The sequence below is a fragment of the Pelodiscus sinensis genome, chromosome 1 (genome assembly GCF_049634645.1).
Source record: "Pelodiscus sinensis isolate JC-2024 chromosome 1, ASM4963464v1, whole genome shotgun sequence".
In the NCBI taxonomy this organism is placed as follows: domain Eukaryota; kingdom Metazoa; phylum Chordata; order Testudines; family Trionychidae; genus Pelodiscus; species Pelodiscus sinensis.
The window spans coordinates 325,357,046-325,376,954 of record NC_134711.1 but is presented as its reverse complement, the minus strand read 5'-3'; the positions used below and the strand labels follow the sequence as shown (position 1 = coordinate 325,376,954).

The 19,909-nt window shown below is 61.1% G+C and overlaps 2 protein-coding genes across 10 annotated transcripts in view; one reads left to right on the top strand and one right to left on the bottom strand.

Annotated features, from left to right (window-relative positions):
• The first annotated feature begins 6,037 nt into the window (after window positions 1-6,037).
• IL18BP (interleukin 18 binding protein) lies at window positions 6,038-14,247 on the top strand. 4 transcript variants are annotated; one of them, XM_006111777.3, is made up of 6 exons: window positions 6,038-6,624; window positions 11,003-11,062; window positions 11,829-11,894; window positions 12,508-12,637; window positions 13,043-13,266; window positions 13,706-14,247. In XM_006111777.3, the coding sequence occupies exons 1-6, from the start codon at window positions 6,531-6,533 to the stop codon at window positions 13,750-13,752; spliced, it is 621 nt and encodes a 206-aa protein (XP_006111839.3). In that variant the 5' UTR covers window positions 6,038-6,530; the 3' UTR covers window positions 13,753-14,247. The 4 variants fall into 4 exon arrangements, with proteins under 4 accessions (XP_006111839.3, XP_075775772.1, XP_075775773.1 ...); XM_075919657.1 differs by lacking the exon at window positions 6,038-6,624 and adding an exon at window positions 8,698-9,848; XM_075919658.1 differs by lacking the exons at window positions 6,038-6,624; window positions 11,003-11,062 and adding an exon at window positions 9,729-9,848.
• Window positions 14,248-14,993: 746 nt separating this feature from the next.
• NUMA1 (nuclear mitotic apparatus protein 1) overlaps window positions 14,994-19,909 on the bottom strand; it is a 67,903-nt gene continuing 62,987 nt past the window's right edge. For 5 of the 6 annotated variants that reach the window (XM_075919650.1, XM_075919651.1, XM_075919649.1 and 2 more), the window contains 7 exons: window positions 19,564-19,828; window positions 19,186-19,322; window positions 18,228-18,449; window positions 17,623-17,730; window positions 17,257-17,430; window positions 16,812-16,925; window positions 14,994-16,354 (listed from right to left, as the gene is read on the bottom strand). In XM_075919650.1, the coding sequence (XP_075775765.1) occupies window positions 16,319-16,354; window positions 16,812-16,925; window positions 17,257-17,430; window positions 17,623-17,730; window positions 18,228-18,449; window positions 19,186-19,322; window positions 19,564-19,828 (1,056 nt within the window). In that variant the 3' untranslated portion in view covers window positions 14,994-16,318. The remainder of the gene's footprint in view (window positions 16,355-16,811; window positions 16,926-17,256; window positions 17,431-17,622; window positions 17,731-18,227; window positions 18,450-19,185; window positions 19,323-19,563; window positions 19,829-19,909) is intronic. The other variant, XM_075919654.1, reaches the window with a different exon arrangement.

Here is a 19,909-nt window from a genome sequence, read left to right as displayed (position 1 = left end):
TTCCCACCACCTCACCAGTCCACTGTCCACAATACCAAGCCTTGATAACAGGCGAGGGTCCAGACCCATCTGTGTTACTGTGCCTGCTGCCACAGTGCCATTGTATTTCCCTTAATAAAACTCAGTTGTGGTGTTTGGCTTGGCTATTTCACAACACCAACAGAAAGTGGAGGGTTGAATCTGAAATCATTGCCTTGATACTGACAGTCCCCTTGAAAAACGGTTAGAGTCCAATCGTCTAGGCTATCCACATTAACAGGGTGGTCAGGCTAATCAGGGAGCAAGGATGCCCTTAGTTTCCTGTCCTCTGTGTGTGCTTGATGACCCTTGTTCAGACACATTTGGCCCCAGCTTAGCATAGAGCTAGTCTTGCCAGATGTTTTCACCAATACTGCGCACACTTTCCATTACGTCACAATGGACATTCCATCGTCCTGAGCACATGCTGAAGACAGTGCTATTGAATCAATAATACTTTATAAATTGTTTTCGAAAATAGAAAGTTAAAATAATGGACTGCCTGCCTGTCTGTTCAAAACTGTACACCTGGGAACCCTACATAGAGCATTTCTCAGAGCTGAGCTGTGGATCTGAGCAGGGCCAGAGACACAGGTGCCACAAAATCAACACAGGAAGCATGTCAGTGTTCGTAGCAGAAGCAGGCCACAGAGCAGACTTGTGCTGTATTCAAAGCTGCAACAACCAGAGCCAGGGTGGCCAGACAATCATCCCTGTGAACTAGACGCAGATTAGAATCATTTCTAAGGAACAGTGAAACTGGAGATGAGTCATAGGGGTGGAACTGGAACCATCTGGAGCCAGTTTCATTCAGGGGGACACTGGGCAGTGGTCCTAGTGTATTGAGATTCCCCCAGGCAAGAGTACAGCTGCAACATGAGAGGATTTTTCCAGCGACAGAGCACGTGTCTGAGCCACATCATGTCCGCACTACAGCCAGGTCCTGAGATGGGGCCTGTGACTTGTGATGAACAGAAATAACTTCCCTTGCATTCCTCATACACTGTGATATCCCACTGTGTGTCTTCTAGTGCATTTTTATTTTCCTTTGAGCTTTTCACAGTTCTAATCAAAAAAATTTAGCAGTGTCTAGATTGGCAATATTTTGCTCCAAATCATCCCCTCTTTCAGAAAATCTTGCCCCTTTTCTTATCTGGCCTTGAGTATTTGCACAAGAACACTGACCTTCTCTCTGGGAAAATTAAGTGTGAAGAAGGACTTAGAAATAACTTTGTAGTGTAGACGTACCCTAACTAAGAGATGTTAATTCGAATTAACTCAGAGAGGCGCTACACACACAATCCGCTAGTTCGAACTTAATTAGAACTAGCGGAGTGCTTAATTCGAACTAGGTAAACCTCATTCTACGAGGACTAACGCCTAGTTCGAATTAACGGCTGTGTAGAATAGATAGAATTGCTAAGCTCACCCCAGTACTATATCTGTAACAGGGACCAATTTTGTGCAGAACCTCACATCCATTACAGTGATATACAATTTTCTCTATAATCTAGTTACAATATATTATTTTTGACAATTAACATTTTTGTTAACTGATTCTTTAAATGCAGTATTGAGTATCAAGTCATACTCATATGTATGGGTATGTCTAGACTACAGGGTTTTGTCAACAGAATTTTTGACGACAGATACTGTCGACAAAGCTTCTGTCGACAAAGAGCGTCTAGACTACATCCAGTTCTGTCGACAAAGCAAGCCGCTTTGTCGACATAACAGTGTGGACGCAAAGGACAGTGTAGATGCAATAATGCCTTCTATTGATAGAACTCTATCGATAAAAGGCGTTATTCCTCGTAGAATGAGGTTTACATACGTCGACAAAACTGCTGAGTTTTGTCGACGTTATGTCGACATAACTCAAAGGCAGTGTGGACGCAGGTATAGTTTTGTTGACAAAAGTCCACTTTTGTCGACAAAACCCTGTAGTCTAGACACATCCCATATGTTCTACTTATTTCTTTTAATTCACATCCATAATACTTTTTCTACAGTATCTGTTCCACATATATTTTCAACACGCAAAAACTTTCCTGTACTACACACATCATTATGGAAGGTACGTTTACTTGTCCAATATTCATACAGAACTGTTTTATTGTTCATTCATCTGCTTTATGAACTATGAGTTTTAGGGGTTAGGAGGCAGCATTTTATAGGGTAGCTTCTGGAGCAATGGGAGGAAACATGGAAAAATAGGGCAGAAAGTTGAAGACTATAATGCATGCATTGATAACGGAGCATATTTGATTACTAATGTATTTGCAAATACTGTTCTTATCATTACTCGGAATTTATTAGCTTTAAGTACATTTTTTTTCTTGTGGTGGCCAGTCCCTTTTCTGTCTGTCTAAGTCATGTTTTCTATTATTTGTCAAGCAATGACTATAACCAAGGTTCTAGGTAATATCACTCTCAAAAAACATTAGATCATCATTGATGGAATACATCCTTTTTTGGTTACACATCAATTCTGGAGAATTGTGCATGCTCCTTAACTTAATTTATGTCTGTGTTGTCAGTGGCTTGACAATCAGGCCATGTTAATATTGTTTGACCTTGCTTATATGTATGCAATATTCATCTCATATTTTCTAATTGAACTGACTGTTATATGGATTGATTTTCCTATTTTCAAATTCACTAACTATTTCCTGTTTTGAACAATTCTCAGGGAAATGTTTTGAGGGAAATGTTTTGAGGACCAAAAACCCCAGTTCCTCTGAATTTGTGACCCATGGACCAGGAGCAAAAGGCCCCCGCCCAAGGCAAAACACCAGCATCCCCTGAGTCCGTAAGCCAGGAGGTAGCAAATTGAGAGATTTTTCTACCAAAAACCCCAGTTCCCCTGAATTTGTGACCCATGGACCAGGAGCAAAAGGCCCCCGCCCAAGGCAAAACACCAGCATCCCCTGAGTCCGTTAGCCAGGAGGTAGCAAATTGAGAGATTTTTCTACCAAAAAACACAGTTCCTCTGAATTTGCAACCAGCCAGCAAAGGTAGCAATTCCTGAGCAGTTGTACCGAATGTCATGTATGCGTGACAGAAACTGTGACGGTCACAAAAACGGAGAGGTTGTTTCACTTTTTGCCTATACACCGGCAGCCAGTGCACTCCTAGCCCCACTCCCAGGGAGCCCCCTGCCATCCCGCGCTGCTGCCTCTGACAGAGAGGCAGCAGCGCAGGGTGATAGCAGCCCCTGTCCACAGGGGGGACGAGTTTCCTGCAAAAGCTGTGCCAGGGTCCTATGCAGCAGCCTCTGTCTGCGGCAGCAAGCTGGGGCTGGTTGCGGACATAGGCTGCTCTGTGGCAGCCTCCCCTCTGCGCGCGTGCGCGCACACACCCCCCCACTGTCGTCTCTGTGGGAAGCAGCAAGGGGTGGGGCAGGTGGTTCCATGAAGCCGGCCCGTGTGGCGAGCCAGTTTAAAAGCACGTCCCTTGGCCCTCCAAGGGGGCACTGGAGCCAAAGGTCAAACCTCGTCCCTCTGTCCCAGCGGGGCCTGAGCCCCAGCCCTGCAGGAGCAAGGAGCTTGCCCTTAGACCTCAGCTGATTCTCAGCGACGCTTCCTTATTTCCCGTAGGGTGACCGGCTGCAGGGCCCTGTGCCCTCGCTGCGCGTCCTGCTCTGCCCTGCTGCTGCAGCACGGCCCGGTCTGCCCGGTGCACGGCTCTGCGTTACGCTCCACCAGGCCAGCGGTATTCCAAGGACGGGGCATGTCGGGCGCTGGGCCTCCTTGCTGCAGGGGATCAGGTGACCAGCGGGGGGGACTAAGGCAGCTCCCTGCCTGGCCTGGCCCTGCAGACTGCGCTGCACCCCAGAAGCGGCCGGCAGCAGGCTCGGCTCCTAGGTGGGGGGTGAGTGCACAGGGCTCTGCCCCCTCCCCCTGGCTGGGAGCTGCCGGCTGTTTCTGGGCACAGCATGGTCTGTGGTGGCCCCCCCACTGCACCGCTGACGGGGAGCTGCTCAAGGGGAAGCCCCTCCTGCCCTCAAAGCCCGAGCCCCCTCCTGCACCCCAAGTCTCTGCTCCTCAGCCCCGCCCTGGAACCCGCGTGCCAGTCACATTACGCTGAGTCATGAGAGAAGAGTTGGAAAACTGCTTCCCTTGTGCCTGGGGTCCCTCTGCACAGCCCCCAGCTGAGATCGGGGCCCCCATTTCCCAGGCACCACGTAGACCCTGACCGCCATCAGGCCCCCCCGTGTGCAAGGTGCTGTACGGCCACAGGGCGAGAGGCAGGCCCTGCCCCAAGCAGCTTGCAGTCTGAACTGGCACGCATATCCCTGCAGACAGGGCCCAGAGCGATGCCCCTGAGCGCACTGCCCCGTTCACCGCCGGCACCCCAGGCCAGGAGGGAAGGGAACGTTCCACCCGCTGGCACTAGTAGGAATCTCATCACTAGCGAGGGGGGCCACCAGGGGGCGACGTCGCTGCCCGGCGAGCCACTGGGACTCCAGCACCAGGCGTTGGCCCACCCACGTGGGATCTTCCCCCCGATCTGCAACCTCCGCCCCCCCACGGCTGCCCCGCTTACAGCAGAAGGCGCCGAGCGAGCGCTCTGCGCTGCAAAGGCCCAGGGCGCTGGGGTGACTCAGCATCCCCTCCCCCAACCCCCCAGCTGACTCAGTGGATTTCGGGGCTGAGTTGCTGAGCTGGCGGGCCAAGCTCACGGGCTGCTTCCCTTGTGGCCTTGGACTTCCCCAGGGCCATGGCACCAGCTCCCCAGGGCTTTCCCTGCAGCGTGGTTCTGGGCACAGTGGCTGGGGGGAGGCCCTCTGCTTTCTAGTGCAGCGTGAGTCAGCAGTTGTCCTGCAGCGCAGGGCCTGGTGGGAGAGAGCGGAGGGGAGGGGCCCATCCTGCAGCGCTGCCCCAGCCCTGGGCTCCTTGTACACAGCTCATCCACTTGAATTTTTAAAATTACAGTTGAAATCATTATGGCTGGGAAGAAAATCCCCCCTCCCTGCAGTGTCCTCGATGGTAATGGATGAGGTGGTGTCTGCCGCCAGCCTGACACACCAGCTGCGAGAGCTGCGCCCTGCCCTCTTTCCTGTCATTGGCATGTTGACTCTGAAACCTAACGATGTCTCCCTCATGCTGTGTGCGTTAGCAGAGCCCTCCAACTACAGGCTGAGCCCACGAGCCCAACCTGCTTTAATGGGCCTTTTCTTCGTGACCCAAAATGCCCCTTTGTTCCTGCCCCGTTAACCGCTCCGACAGCGTTCTGGACTTTCCACGTGTGGCTCTGTGGCCGTAGAAACCCACCAGTGAAGACGGTATAAAAGCAGTAGCACTGAACATGAAATGAGCAGACACAAAGGCCGGTCTGCGTGGCCACGGTTGTATTTAACCCAATGAAAGTCCCTCTTGCGGGGAGGTTGGGGAGCAAGCGTCTGGGTGGGTGGGTCACAGGGAGGTGGGGGAGTTGGCAGCTGAAGGATGGATCTCAGGGCAGTGGTTGGGGGGGGGGGAGAGATGGTGATGTCAGCAGCTGGGGGGGTCTCAGGGAGGTGGGGGGGTCATTCAGCAGCAAGAGAGGCCAGCTAAGGTGCCCCACAGCTGTGTGGGGAACAGGTCAAAGGTGATCAGGCACCTGCTCCCCCCCCCCATTCCTTCCCGCACACTTTGGCCAGCGGTCCTATAGGAGTGGCTGCGGGCTTCCCTTGGATGATGGAGCAGAGCCCCACACCCTATAAATACCTGCTCCCAGAGCCGCTCCAAGCAGATGACAGGATGGCCCCAGCCCCGGCCCACACTGTCCAGGTAAGGCGCATTTGCTCACCCTCCGGCATAGGTAGGAGCTGCTCCCTTCAAGCCCCCCACCCCGACGGAGCACAGCTTGGAGTCACGAAGTGTGGGGCCCGTGGCCCAGCCTCACGCATGGCAGAGCAGACAGGTGGGAGCAGCACAGAGCTGATGGGGGGAGCAGGAGACCGAGTCCCAGGGCAGCCGGTGGCTGTTCCGGGGGGGGGGGGAGTGGGCAGCCCTCCGTAAATTCACCGACAGGCTAAAACTGGGTCTGTCCATAAAGCCATTTAGATTTCAGTAAAAAAAAAACCGCCACAGGGGAGGTGGAGAGTCTCTCCTTGGGCCTGGGGCGAACCTCCTGGTGGGGGCTCCCCTGACCTGCTGCTGGCTGGGGGGGTGGCGGGGCTGGCTGCTCTTCTCTGTCTCTGGCTTTGACCTCTTCTTCTGCTTTATAATTCAGCCCCTGTGCCTCTTGCTCCATATCTGTCATCTGAAGACGTGGGTTGTGCCCACGAAAGCGCGTGATACCATCGATATACTTCGTGGTTCGCCTCAAAGCCGAGACAGGACCATGGTTGGTTTTTTGGTGGGCCTGCGTGAGCACACACCCCACGCCTTGGGGAGAGGACGGGGTGCAGCGGGCCGGGTGTAGCTGCCTCCCACAGCCTCTGTCGGTACCTCACAGCAGGACAGTCACTTAACTCTCCGAAATGAGCTGTCCGCGCTAATGCTGGGAGGAGCTGTGATTCAGAAATGGACCTGGAAGAATTCCTACAGCGTGTGTTGCCCGGGAGCGTGGCTGTGCCAACGTACGAGCCCAACAGGAGGACGCCGAGGTGGCTAGGAAGTAGGTTTCACCAGCACAAGAACGTTGCTGTGGTCATGTGGGAACAAGCAGTGTGACTGTTGGTCACTTTGGTTCTGTCTTCCCATGACATCAGACTGTGTCTGCAGGAAAGTTTGGGTGTCTGTAGTTTTTTTTCCTATGTTCTCCATAACAAGCATTTTCCACAATTGCAACCCTGGTGGGAAGGGAAGGGGACGGGAGGGGAGGGGACGAAGGACACGCCGACCTGCATGCAGGCCCCTTCCCTGCAGCATGTTAAGCTGCTAGCGGGGCTGTGCCCCCAGGCCAAAAGGGGGAGCACAAGGCCTGCCCACACTGTTACCAAGGCAACGCTCCCAGTCAGCCTTGTGTCCCATCAGTTCTTATAGCCTGGTTATCCTGCCCCTCTCAATCACCTCCTCTCTGGCAAACAAGCCCAGGCTGGGCAAGCTCTTGTCCAGGCCCTAGGTCAGGCTCCCTGCTAACCTTTTCCATACACGTGCGGAATAATTTTTTGTATGCACCAAGGCATGTGTGGATGTGCACCACCAATGTGCTCTGCTAATCAGCTGGGTGGCACTGGAATCTCTCCAGAGTAGCACCCAGCTTCCAGGGAGCACGGCCCTCGATCCACCTCTGAATTCTGTGTCCTCCTGTCAGGGGGTGCATGGGGCTCATGTACCCCCCAGTTAGGGCCCAACCAATTTCACTGGGCACCCTGAAAAATCCCCATGAAATCTGATGGCTCCTTGTTCCTAGCAGCACCCCATCAAAGGGGGCCTCCTAGCTCCCACTGGGCAGGGGAAGGACAGGACCTGTCTCTCCCGTGCAAACTGCTCTGGCGGTGGGAGGGGGACCAGAGCAGACCCACGGCCGGGCGCCTCCCCCTGCAGCAGGACACTGTCAGGGGCCAAGCAGCAGCCTGAGGTTGCTGCAGCCAAGTGTGGGGCAGGGGGCGTGGTGCTTTCTGCAGCTGGGCAGAGACAGAGCAAGTCTTGTCCCGTCCCGTCTCAAGCCAGGCAGGACTAGCCGCGAGGAGCCCCTGGTTGGGGTGTTTCCAACAGCACCGAGGGGATCAGACCCACTTCAGAGTCCAGCTCCGAAAGCAGCACAGACCTGAGAGTGACAATCCCAGGACCCCCCTACAACAGGTGTGCTACCCCCTTCCCCCATCTCTTTTAGGGGCGAGGCCCCACAGTGACACCATGACAAGTCAGGTTTAAACAGCTGGAAACGTGACATTTCCCAGTTCTCAAATCCTGTGGCCGTCAAATCGGCCCTCGTGGCCTGAATTCGGGAGGGCCCTACAGGGAGCGAGGGTTTGCTGTTTGCCCCGGCAGGCCGGATGGGAGCTCCAGTGGGGTCCAGAGCAGGGCAAGAGCCATTTTCGAAAGCACAGGCACGCTCTGGCCTGTGGGATCAGAGCCTGGCGGCAAACGAGTCCGGTCTCCGTAGCGCCAGCAGCATCCAGGGATTTTTTCGCTTCCCAGGGAGCCAGCGAGCTCCAACGTGAGGACACGCAGCATGTGGCTAGGGTTGCCAGGTGTCCGGTATTGACCCGGACAGTCCGGTATTTTCGCCTCCTGTCCAGTCAAAAATATTCAGAAAATACTGGACCCCTAAAATGTCCGGTATTCTCTGATTTTTTTTCCCTGACAGGAGGCAAAAATACCACACACTTGGCAACCTTACGACACTCAGCAACTGGTCCCAGCCCCTGGACCCCCCCAGGCTCCCAGACACCCCCCCTGGGCTCCCGACACCCCCCCTCCCCCCGAACTACCTGCTTACCTGGTTCAGCAGGGGAGCTGCCTTCTGGCTCCACCAAAAAAACAAGACAGCTGCAGGCAAACAGCCTAAAGACCTGAAGCAAGGGGAAGCAATGCCTTCCCTGGGTCTTAGTGCTCAACCTCTCTCTCTTCCTATTCCGGCTCTGCACGCACTTAAAGGGGCCATGCTGTTTTAATGCTGGGGGGGTGTATTTATTTTTTACTCTGAGACCTTTTTTTTCGCTCAACAACTTTGGTCTCACCCCTTTTTTTTCTCCTCAACAGAATTTTCTCCCCGGTGTTTTTTTTTTTTGGGGGGGGGGTCGGTATTTTTGGTTAAACCATCTGGCAACCCTCCATGTGGCTAGATCTAGGGGTCGGTTTGGCCACAGCCATGTGCTGGGTGGAGGTCACCACTGCGCTCGCAGCAGCGTAGGGAGGTAAGTGCCTGCCCCCTGATGCGTGGGGTGTTGGTTTATCCCCTTTGCAGCTCCCTGTCGCCTCCTCCTGGCCTTTGCTTTGGTGGTGAGGCCAGGCAGGAGTCTACCCAGGTCCGTGGTGGGCTCTCGAGGTAGCCTGATTGGGCGCTGCGAGCCATTGTGCTGACATTGACCGTGCGAGGGCACCGCCCCCTGCAGCGCCCAGTGGCCCAGGAGTGGGGTGGGGGGGCCTGGCGCTGCTAACCAGGCTCGTTAGTCACGAGCTCTGGGCGCCGGCTGCCCGCTGCTTTCCAGGGTGTGAACGCGAGCGGTGCCTGCGTCGAGCGGCCATCAGAACGGACGGGACCCGAGTGCCCCTTCTCTGCCAGCAGGCCTGGGCCCTCCCCGCTCGGGCTCTGCCCATTGTGCCGTCTGCCCCCGGCGCTCTCCCAGGCTGCGCGCTAGTGCAAGCCACCGGGCTGGCCCCTCGCGGCGCCTGAGCCGACGCGGCGTCGGGTTGTGTCCCTGTTCTCCACGGCGGGGGGCAGGGCAGGACGCTCTCCCCCGGTGTTTTGTTCCATGGAAAAGGCCGCGCCGTGGCCTCCATCCCCCCCGCCCCCGCCCCAGAGGCTGTGTAGTGACCGTGCGCCGCCAAGGCTTTGAAAATGGGCGTCAAGGCGGATACAACGGTGGAGACATTTTTCGGTTTTTTTACTCCGGTGTCACAAGAACCCACCTGCAGCCTCGGGCGTGGCCCTGGCCAGCCCCCGCATAGAAGAGCACCGCCCCCCCCCCATCGTTTCAGTGCTGGGGGAACCACAACTCCCAGGCCTGGGGGCTCTGGGGGCCAGGTGTGACATGTCTGAGCGGCAAACGGGCCAACAGTAATCAGAGACGTGTCCCCCCCCCCCACACACACACCCACGCTGGGGAATTCCCGCCACGGAGGAAGCGGTGCTATAAATACTGCGTCCCCGCACGCTCCGGCAGACAGCCCAGCCTGGCAGGATGCACCCGACTCTGGCCCCCTCCCCGAGCCCGGCCCGCAGGCGCCCAGGTAAGTAGCAGCTGCTGCCCTCTGGGCATGGGCGGGGGGCACCTGGGTGGCTCCTTTCAAGGCAGCTTGTTTTGGCAGCACAAAGAAGCTGATTTGCTGGGGGCTGCATTCTTGGGACACCCTCCGCCCCATAGGAGACATTATTGGGAAGGAGTCCTCAGCACCGAGCTCCCCCCCCCCCAATAGAAAGCCTCGGTGGCCCTCACATCTGCCTGTGACTTCCTGTCTTGCTACTGTGCAGGCATTGTGGGGCTGGACTGGGGGGGGGGCGGGGGGTCAGCTCCAGCCAGTGCCACCTGGCTTGGGCTCAGGCCATGGGGTGTAGCTGCTCATGAGGTCAGCACAATGGTGCGGCGCTGCGCCCTGCCCCTTCCCCGGCGCTTCCGAGCAAAACCAAGCAAAGTGGGAGGGGAAACTGAGGCACAGAGTAGCAGTGACTGAACAGAGGCGGGAATAACTCCCTGGCCACCAGCTCAGTGCTCTGTCTCATGCGGCCTGCCGTGCCTCAGTTTCCCTCCCTGTGACATGGGGCTAATAGGTGGTGAGGGATTGTGTCAGACCCCAGCAGGATGGGGGTGCTGGGACCAGCAGGGTGAGATTATGACTCCAAACGCTGAAGGACAGAAGCATGGGGCTGGGGGAAGTGTTCCCATTCCCTTCCCCCCTGCAGGTTGCGGGGCAGCCACGAAGGTGGTGCAATGTCTGGGGGGCAGGGGTGGCTGCTTTGGTTACACTGGCCCGGAGCCCTCATGTGGCTCAGGTGCGGAGCGGCCATTGATTTCAGTCATTACAGCCTGGCCTGGGGCTTTCTCCTCCATGTCAGGTGGGGGCAGCCAGAGGGCATCAGGGAAGAGGTAGCAGAAAAGTGCAGCAAGAGGAATGCAGGGCTGGGGGCCACAGGGCAACGATGGGGTCTCTGTTAGCAAATGGAGCCCCAGCCTCAGAGCATGGGGCCCCCTGTTGCATGACTCCCTCCATTGTACAGATGGGGAAACTGAGGCGCAGGGCAGGGTCACACAGCCAGGCGAGACCAGCCGAGGCAGAACAAGATCCCAGGCCAAGATCCCAAGCCGCCCTCCCGCAGAAACAAGCTCATCCCCTCCAGCCCCCGTCTCTCCACAGCCTCACTAATGCTGATGCTCTTGTCCTCCCAGGTGTAGGGCCCTGGCTCCCTCTTGTCCTCCTCTGCAGCTGCGTCCACTTCCCAAGCACAGGTAAGGCGAGGATGGTGCCCAAGCCGGACCTGAAAGGGTCCTTGTGCTTGGGAACGTGTGGGACAAACAGCTGCGTCTCCTTGCTGGGGACAGACAGACAGGGTGCGGGAGAGCTCCCCAGATACTGTGACTCTGTCAAGGTCCCCAGACCCCTGCGTATGCTGGTCTCATTCCCTGAAGGGCAGAGCTTTTACTGGAGCTGTCCAACCCGTGTGGCTCCTCCAGAAACTCCGCTGAGGAGCCACATATCACTGGGCTAGTGCAGGAATCCCTGGGCGAGCTCTGGCTTGGGGCAGTCGCAGGGAGCGGACATGGTACCTTCTGGCCATAGGAATTCAAAGAGTTTTATCGATGATCTCCTGCAGCAGCGAGTTCCACAGGTGAAAAAGTACCTGCCATGCCCCACACTCTGTTAGGGGCTTGAGGGCCCAGCTCATTGGCTTTAAAAGGGTCAGTTCACCCTATCTCCTCCCCTGCCCCATGTCCACGTTGCTGCCCCTGGCCATGTTCATCATTTCCTAGCTCTGTCTTGCTGTGAGGCTGGCTGGGACCCCTGTTGCATGTACGGCAGCCACCGGCATTAGGCCTGGATTTGGGGGCTCTACTATTGCCAGATTTAGTCAATCATCACGGGTGACCGCTCCGTGCCTTAGTTTCCCCATGCGTGTAACAAGTGTGCTGTGGTGTTTGTGCACGGCCCAGGTGCTGGTTTGCACCCAGGGATCTTCTCCCCTTCCCTGCCTTTCACAAACCCTTCTGCTTCCAGATGCAGCTGCTGACCTGCGCCCAGAGATCATTGCTCCCCTGAAGCCTGTGAGAACGCCGGCCCTGGGTGAGGGACTCTCCGGGATCAGCTACGCGCTGGAGGCACTGGGCAGGGGCAAAGCGCAGAGGGGTTGCTAACACCCCTGCCGTGTCCTACCCCAGCATTATTCCAGCCACAGCGAGGGGGAGGCTGGGCGGCCCAACACCAGGGCGGGTAAGGCGTGGGTCACACCCAACGTGAGGCCAGCCTCCCTGCCTCCGGGCTGCACAGCAGACACTCCGCTCTCAATGGGGCCTAGCCAAACGCAGGCCCTGTCGGGCTAAAGGAAAGGCCCCCGGCTGGAGCAGGGTTGGGGGTCCAGTGCTGGGGGGCATATTCAGCCCCTGACAGGTGCTCTGAGCAGGGCTGGTATTCCCTGGCAGCGGGCCCCACCTAGCAGAGATGCCGTCCCATGGTAATGTTCCCCCGGCAACAGGCTCCACCTAGCAGGGATACTGGTCCCATGGTGATGGTTCCCTGGCAACAGGCTCCACCCAGCAGGGATGCCGTTCCTATGGTGATGTTCCCCTGGCAGGAGTTGCCCTTCTTCCAGGGTCCCCGGAGCCAGGCCCTGAGGGGGCCATGCCCCTGCCTCGCCCCCTGACACCCCAGGTTACTGTTGCTTTGCCTCCTTGTCCAGGGGACCGTTTCAGTCTCAGCTGCCAGGCTCGGAGCTGCTTCCCGGGGATGTCTCTCGTCTACTGGCTGGCAAACGGCTCCTTCGTGGAGGACCGGTACCTGGATGCAGCCGTGAGCGAAGGGGCTGTTAGGTGAGTAGAGACCTGAGCGAAAGGGATGGGCTCCGTGCCCACTAGGAGAGCCGGTGGGGAGGCTGGCCCGATCCTCCCCCAGGAACTTATCCCTGCAGGGACAGGCTCGAGGTGGTTGGGGGAAGGGAGAGGCATTTCAGTCCAAGGCCTTGGATCCCAAGTCAGGTGGGCAGTGTTCGGGCTGGTGGGGAGAGGTGCCAAGCCCGTGACAGCAAGGAGGGGGCTTCTCAGCAGCTGAAAATGGGCCCCCAACCCAACACCAGGACCCCCTTGCTCCCCTGCAAACACGCCCGAGAGCCTGTTCCTGCAGCTGCTTCTGGGGTGGGGCAGGGTGACCCCTAGTGGCTGCACAGGGCCCTGGCAGCTCCACCAAGCGGCTGGTTCAGCCTCCCCATTCCCTCACAGAGAGGAGCCTGACAGCAAGGGGACCCTGCTGAGCCGGGAGCTGCTCTTCAGCTCCTTCTCGGTGCAGGACTGGCGCACGTCCTTCGTGTGCATGGTGAAGAACCCAGCCGGGCTGAGCACGGCGCCGGTCCACTGGCTGCCTGAGCCGCCCGCCCAGGGCTGGGAGCCCCAGCAGGAGACGATGGAGGACGGACAGCCCCCGAGTACACACACGCCGTTGACTGGTGAGAGCCCTTCATGGCTATGGGCATGGACTGGCCCCACTGCAAAAGATTTGGAGCCACCAAGGGCCAGACCCCCCCCCCCCCGGATGTACAGAGTTAGGGTGTGAGCCCCACCTCTGCAGCCCAGCCCTTAATCTTGCTGCGAGGAGCTGCTGGGTTCCACCCCAGCAACAGCTGCATGCCAGGGGTGGGAGAAGCTAGTGGCTAGCTCAGAGTGCAGGGAGTCAGCCTGCCCCCTCACTTTCTGGGGCAAGGGCCAGAGGGGAGGCAGCCCTGGCCCCAGGATGCAAAGGGGAGGCAACCCCGACCCTGGGACACCGAGGCCAGGCACCATCAGGCTGTGGGGGTGGGCTGCTGCACCAGGAGAGCAAGGCCACAGCTGTGTGGGAACGGCAGGCCCCTGCCCATCCAACACTAACGCCCCTGTGGTTTTCCCCAGGGAAGGAAGCATGGACCGCGCACAAGGACAGCAGCGCCCACCCGTGAGAGGCAGCGAGACTGCCCACCGCCGCCCCCAGCAGTGCCCCCTCCACGTCTCAGGCAGCTGCGCTGCCCTTCCCCCACCCTGCTTGGAGGCCGGCAGGACGGCAGCTCCCCCGGAGTCACCGTGGTGCCTGGACCCCAGCTCTACGCTCAGCCGCGTTCCCTGACTGCTCTGCTGCGCTCCGACACCACGCTGGGGAGGCTCCTGGGGTCGGCCCAGGGCAGCAGTAGTGGGGGCTGGTAAAGGCCCATGTCTCCTCCCCCCCCCCCGCCGATCCCTCTACTGCTCTGCCACGGGGCTCCCCTCTGCCTAATTCCCTGCCAGCGACTGGGGGAACGGAGAGCCCAGCCTACGGCCGAGGGGGGCAGGGTCCCCTCTCCCAGCCTGCCCGTTCTGTGCCCGGGAGGGCAGCACCTGCCTGGCAGAGGGGCGAGGGCCGGGCTGCGCCCACGTTGCAGTGTTCAATAAACGCCCTGCGCGGGCCAGACATTTCTCAACGCTGCAGCCCTCTGGCCGGGGGGGCTTGTGGATCAGGGCAGGGCTGATCGGGGCCGAGGGCCTGCCGAAGAGGGGGCCTTCCAGGAAAGGGGAAGCAGGTGGCGCAAACCAGAGGACAGCGCTGGGCCAATGGGACGGCAGCTGCTGCTCTCTGAATGCGGGAGGGGAGGCTCCTTCGCTCAGCCCTTAGAGAAGCAGCAGGCCTGAGACTCCGGTGAGGGACAGCAGGGTGGGCCTGGGGAAGGGAGACAGGCTGTGAGCAGGAGCTCCAGGGAGGCCCGGGAGGGGGGATGCTAGGAGAGGGCACAGAGGTTGCTGACATGGAGAGGGTTGTGTCTCCCCACCCCCCTTTCCTCCATGTGACAGCAGGAGGTTCAGCCAGCTGGGGAGGGGGAAGCCTGCACCCTGGGAGCTGGGCTGGGCCCTGCTGCCACCTTTGCTTTGAGCTCTGCCTGGCCGCACACCCACCAAGGGCTGGAGAGCCGAGCCCAGGTCCCTGCGCCCACCTGGCTAGCCAGGGCTGCAGCTCCCGCTCCAGGAGGGGGCGGAGGCACCAAGCGGAACAGCGCTGGGGCCATGTCAGTGGCTGCCAGGCTGAACGCAGCCCCTGGCGCCGGAGACGCTGCCCGCGGGACCCGGCCGTGCTGGGTGGCTGAGCGGGTCGGGGCGAGGCCTTGGCTCTCAGCTGCACCGGGAGCTCTCCGGGCTGTCTTGGGGGCAGGAACAGGCTCGAGGCAGAGGCAGGCCCGGGAGAAAAATACACTTTATTTACAGGTAGAAACGTTTAAAACCGACATTTCACGGAGGTGAGGCGCCCCCGGGTCTGCCCGCTGCACACTCAAAGCCAAGAGCATCGGAGACATAATTTACGGCCTATGTATAAACGAGGGAGCCCCCTGCCAGGTGGGTAGGGGCACCACGGCCCTGCCCATCAGCCAGGCGGGCAGCTGGCACAGATCTGCCCCCGGCTCTGCCCTGACTGGCCTGGCGATGGACCCGGGGCCAGATTCCCACGCCCCCCTGGGGGACGGGCTGTCCACACCCCGGCAGCTGGGTGGGACCTACAGCCTTGGCTCTGGCCATCAGGGCGGAGGGATGGGACCCCTCCTAGCCCCAGCATCCAGCCAGGCGTGTTACCCATCTCGCAGGGGAGACCCAGCTGGCTGCACCGCAAGCAAACCAAAGCGAAGGGGGAGGGGAGGCTGTGCTGTCTGTACACAGGAGGAAGTACCCCCCTGCCCTACCCCACACATCCCCGTGCCAGAGACCCGGCTGCCCTCCCAGGCTACTGTGCAGGGCCCACAAGGAGCTGCCAGCCCAGCAGAGCCTCCTCAGCCCCCCGGCAGAGAAGAATCAGGTTGCTACTGAGGGGTTCCCGCTGTACATGATCCTAGCTCCCCAAGCGCACCCACCCACCCCAGCTAGTGTTTGAGGAAGGCAGCCCCGGCGGGGAACACCCCAAACTAGAGTTAGATGCAAGAGGGACCCTGGTGAGAACCCCCTGCCCCCGACTCAGGAGCCAAGGTGCCTCCCCCCGCAGGGTCCTAGCTATGTACACGCGCCTGCGGCTCTGGTAGTGTAGACGGCGTGGGGAGAAGGGAGAGTCCAGGGGCCGTGAGGTCCCACGGCTCTGCGCGGGGCTGGCTAGAGAAGCTAGGAGAGTCCAGCCGCGTGGGAACCGGGCGCCCCTCAGGAGCTGGGGAAGGATGCGGCTGCTGACCTGCCCCAGCTGGCCTGGCGGGAGACCGCACACGGCCACGGCTCTGCTCAGAAGTGTGGACGCCTGTCCGGCTCTCCTCTCTCCAGGGGACTCCTCTCCAGCCAGCTCCCGGATTGTCCTGCCCCGGCGGGGGCTGCTTGGAAGAGCCCCTCCGGAGCCAGCCTGCCCGGTGAGCAGCCTCGGTCCCTGGACGTCCCGCCGAGCTCTCGGGCACCGGCTTTACTGCCCGGGGGAGGGTCTCACGGACACAGGCTGAGGGCGGCCGAGCAGGGAGGGAGTGAAAAGGCCAAAGCTGGAGCCGAGGTGCCGGGGGAGCAGCAGGCCCAGCGCAGAGCTCAGCCCGGGCGGCGCTAGAATTTCATGGTCTTGGGCGACTTGCGGCTGGCCTGTGGGAAGGAGCAGTCGGGTCAGTCTGTGGAGCGGGATGAGACAGCCAGAGCGGAGGTTCAAGGGGGGCTCGGAGCCCAGGCAGCGGAGACCCGGGGACAGACCTTCACCAGCCACAGTCCCCTCGGTGAGGCGGGCCCAGGATAGAGGGGAAGGGCAGCCCGCAGCCCCCAGCAGGGGATCCATGCACCAGCACCCCTGGGCCCACAGCCCCCGGCTGCAGCCTGGTTTTGCTGCAGGGGCAGGCTGGGAAGGGGAGGTTCCCCTGGCAGGGCAGGGAGCTCCCAGCTGGTCAGGGGGCAGAGTCCAGCTGGCAGCCAGTGTCCCATATCCCACAGTGGGAGGCCCGAGTGCTGCCCCCCAAAGCCGGGCTGGGATGCAGTCAGTGCGGGGAGGGAGTGGCCACCGGGCCCCCTAGACGGTGCTGCCCCCAGTGCTCAGAGCCCCTCGCTGCACCTCTAGCCCAGGGGCGGCCCAGGCCGGCTGGGAGTCCTGCGGCGGCGCCACACGCAGGGACACAGGTGACGTCGCTGCCTTCTCATGGGACGCGTCGGGGCCAGGCACCACGCTCTGTCAAAGGCCACACGAGACTGGCTGCAGCAAGGCGGGGGAGGCCCGTGGGCGCCTGCACAGCCTCTCCTGGCAGCGCTCGGTAGCCCAGCCCTGCGCCCCACGGGGCTCTGAGCACAAAGCTCCCCAGCCAGAGTCCAGGTGCGCTCAGCTCTGCAGCTTCGGCTCGCTGCCTGGCTGCCCCCCGCTCTGGTCCAGCGCGTCAGCCAACTCCCGGGGAGCCGGGGCGGGGCAGGCCGGGCTCTGCGTTGGCACAGGCAGGAGATCAGGCTGGCGCAGATGGCTGGCCGAGGACGGGCAGCATGGGGGAGGGGGCTGCTGGGCTCCATACCTTGCCTTTCCCCTTGGGCGACTTGGCTGTGGCTATCCTGGGGGAGCGCCGGGCGCTGCCGCGGGGGGAGCTCTTGGGGGTCACTTTGCGGTTGGTTCCGCGGCGCAGGAGGCTGCTGCCCAGTTTCTTGGGGGTGTTGAGGATGCTGAAGGCCATTGACTGGCGCCGGTCGGGCTGCAGGAAGAAAACAGGGCTGTGGCGTCCGACTCGGCCCCGCCCCGCCGGCCTGCGCCCCCAGCCCTAGCTGCTGACTGGCGTCTGGAACCGCGCGCGTGCTGGCAGCCCATCCCGCCGGGTGGATCCCGAGCGCCCCCCGCGAACCAGCGTTGCTCTGGGACGCAGCCGGGGCCCCGACGCGCCGCTCACCTGCTTGCTGGCTGCCTGCGGCTCGCTCTTCTTGCTGCCGCGCTTCCGCACCTCCGTCCGCTCCTTGGGCGTCGGGGGCCGCGGGAAGCAGCTCGTCGGCTTCTTGGACTGCAGGGAGAGAGGCGGAGCTGGGAGCCTGGCTGGCCGCTCCCCGCCAGCAGCCAGCAGACGCTGTGTGTGCCCCTCCCTCCAGGGGAGCCGACGGGAGGGGGATCCGGCAGCGCTGCTGGAGGGCAGGGGCAGGCCAATCCCCGGGCTGGTAGGCATCTGGAGGGAGAGCATTCCCCGCCCAGCCAGCCGCACCCCTGCTCCCGCAGTTCAGTCTGCTCCGGAGGAGGGGTGGGGGGAGCACAGGAGAGCTTGAGCCTGCTCGGAACAGGAGCTAGCAGCCACCTGGACCCCTGCGGGAGCTGTTAGGCTGCGAGGCACCAGCCAGAGCGCCCCACGGGCTGCCCCCAGGCACTGGTGATCGCCCCCCTCTCCCCCCCAGCTCTTCCCCCGGCCAGCCCATCCTTCCAGGGAGCAGTGCACTTGTCCCCAACGGGGAATCCTGCCCCCGGGCTCCCTCATGCCGCGAGTGGGGCAGGGCTCAGCTGGGCTCTCACCTCCGGGGTGTCGGGGTCCTGGTGCGTCTCGTCGGCACCGCGCTTCCTCTGCTGCCGCGTGGCGATGCCGCCGGCGCCCCCCGCCCAGACGGCGCTCAGTGTGCTGCGGCGGGCGGCCGTGCTCTCGAGCTGCGAGGGCTGCATGCTGGCCCGGCGCAGCGTCTCCTTCGGGTCGCCCGTCTTCATCTCCTCGTCCGTGATGACGCTCAGCGACAGGGAAGGCTGGGGAGGGCAGGCGGGTGAAGCGCTGCCTGTTGCATGCCCCTTGGGACTTGGGCCGGGCGGGGCCATTGCGAGCAGTGCAGGCCTGGGCCTCCCCCGCCCGCCCGGGGACGGGGCCTCTGACGCCCTCAAGCCTCCATCTGAATCCCCCGGGAAAGAGTTCTCGGGAGTAACTCGGAGCCCGCCCACGGAGCAGCCCAACTCCGGCCACTGGGCGGGCGGCACGTGCCACAGCAGGCAGGGACCTCCCACCAGCCCCTGCAGACTCTTAGCAAGCTCAGGCGCAAAGCCAGGCCAGTGCCCCCCACTCCCTGTGGTCAGGTGGTCAGGCCCCACAGGTGGTCAGGCCCCATCAATCCCGAGCCTTCCCTTGTTACGGCTCTTCAGCTGCTTGTTCCTGTGTCCGCACTGGAGAGAACTCTCCCTTCTCCCCCGCCCAGGGCTAGAACGAGCAAACACTCCCTCTCCTCCGCCTGCCGTAGACACGTCCAAGCAAACAAGCCAAGCTCCTGGGGCCTCCTAGCAGCCCTTCTCGGCACCCGCTCCCGTCTGCACGAGGGATGTGAACGTGGGTGATATTCACTGGGAACCGGTTCACCAGCGCCCGGGGCAGAGGCCTGCTCCAAACCCATTCCAGAGGCCCGGCCATGGGGCCTCCCGGCAAAGGCTCCGCACGGACGGCTGAGAGCCACCGGCAGGGCTGGCGAGGCTTTGCCGGCTCCTCCCTGGCTCTTACCCGGGACTCCAGGGGGTAGCAGGTCTTCAGGTGTGGGGGACAGGCCCTGTTGCGCTGCTGCAGCTCAGCAATGCGGTTCCAGTTGTCCGGCTGGTCCGGCTCATCCTGACAGGTGCCCAGATAGAAGCTGCTGCGGCCTGAGAACCAGAGGGGGGGGCGCGTCAGTACCTGTGAGCAGGGGGATCCCTGCCCCTGCCCCAGGGGCCACCCCAATGTCGCAGCAGGCAGAGCCCTTCTGGCACAGACGGCAGGGAGCGCCGGAGCCAGCCCTGCCCCACCCCCTCTTGCAGCTCCCCTGGAGAAGACGTGCCACAGCCAGGCAAGAGGCTGCCTGCGTCCCTCCCAGCACAGACCCCGCCCGCCGGCCCGGCCACTCACTGAGGCTGGAGCTGCTGCCCGCCTGCGAGCGCCTCAAGGAGCTGCGGGTGGCGGGCCGGTAGCCGGGGAGGCTCAGCAGCGCGGGGTTGTCCGGGGTCTCCTCGGGGGAGGCCACTCCCATCCCGGCGAGGGATTCCTGGGAGCGGGCCGAGGCCGAGCGCAGCCTGCTCCGGGCAGGGTTCTGGGCTGGGGCGCTCGGGTGGGTCTGCGCCAACTGCGCGCTGTAGAAGGACGTGTTGGCGCTGTCCGGCTCCTCGGCCTCTTTCTGGCAGGGTAGAGCACAGGGCCCGTCAGAGCCCCCTCCACGGGGGTGGGTAAAGCTCGCCACAGCCTGCCTCAGTTTCCC

Excerpts from the sequence above, each read along its gene's own strand:
- IL18BP (XM_075919656.1), top strand. The coding sequence starts at position 10,756 with ATGGGGTCTCTGTTAGCAAATGGAGCCCCAGCCTCAGAGCATGGGGCC. Across the intron at positions 11,063-11,828 it reads CGTCCACTTCCCAAGCACAG|ATGCAGCTGCTGACCTGCGC; the intron begins GTAAGGCGAGGA and ends TTCTGCTTCCAG. Across the intron at positions 12,638-13,042 it reads GTGAGCGAAGGGGCTGTTAG|AGAGGAGCCTGACAGCAAGG; the intron begins GTGAGTAGAGAC and ends ATTCCCTCACAG.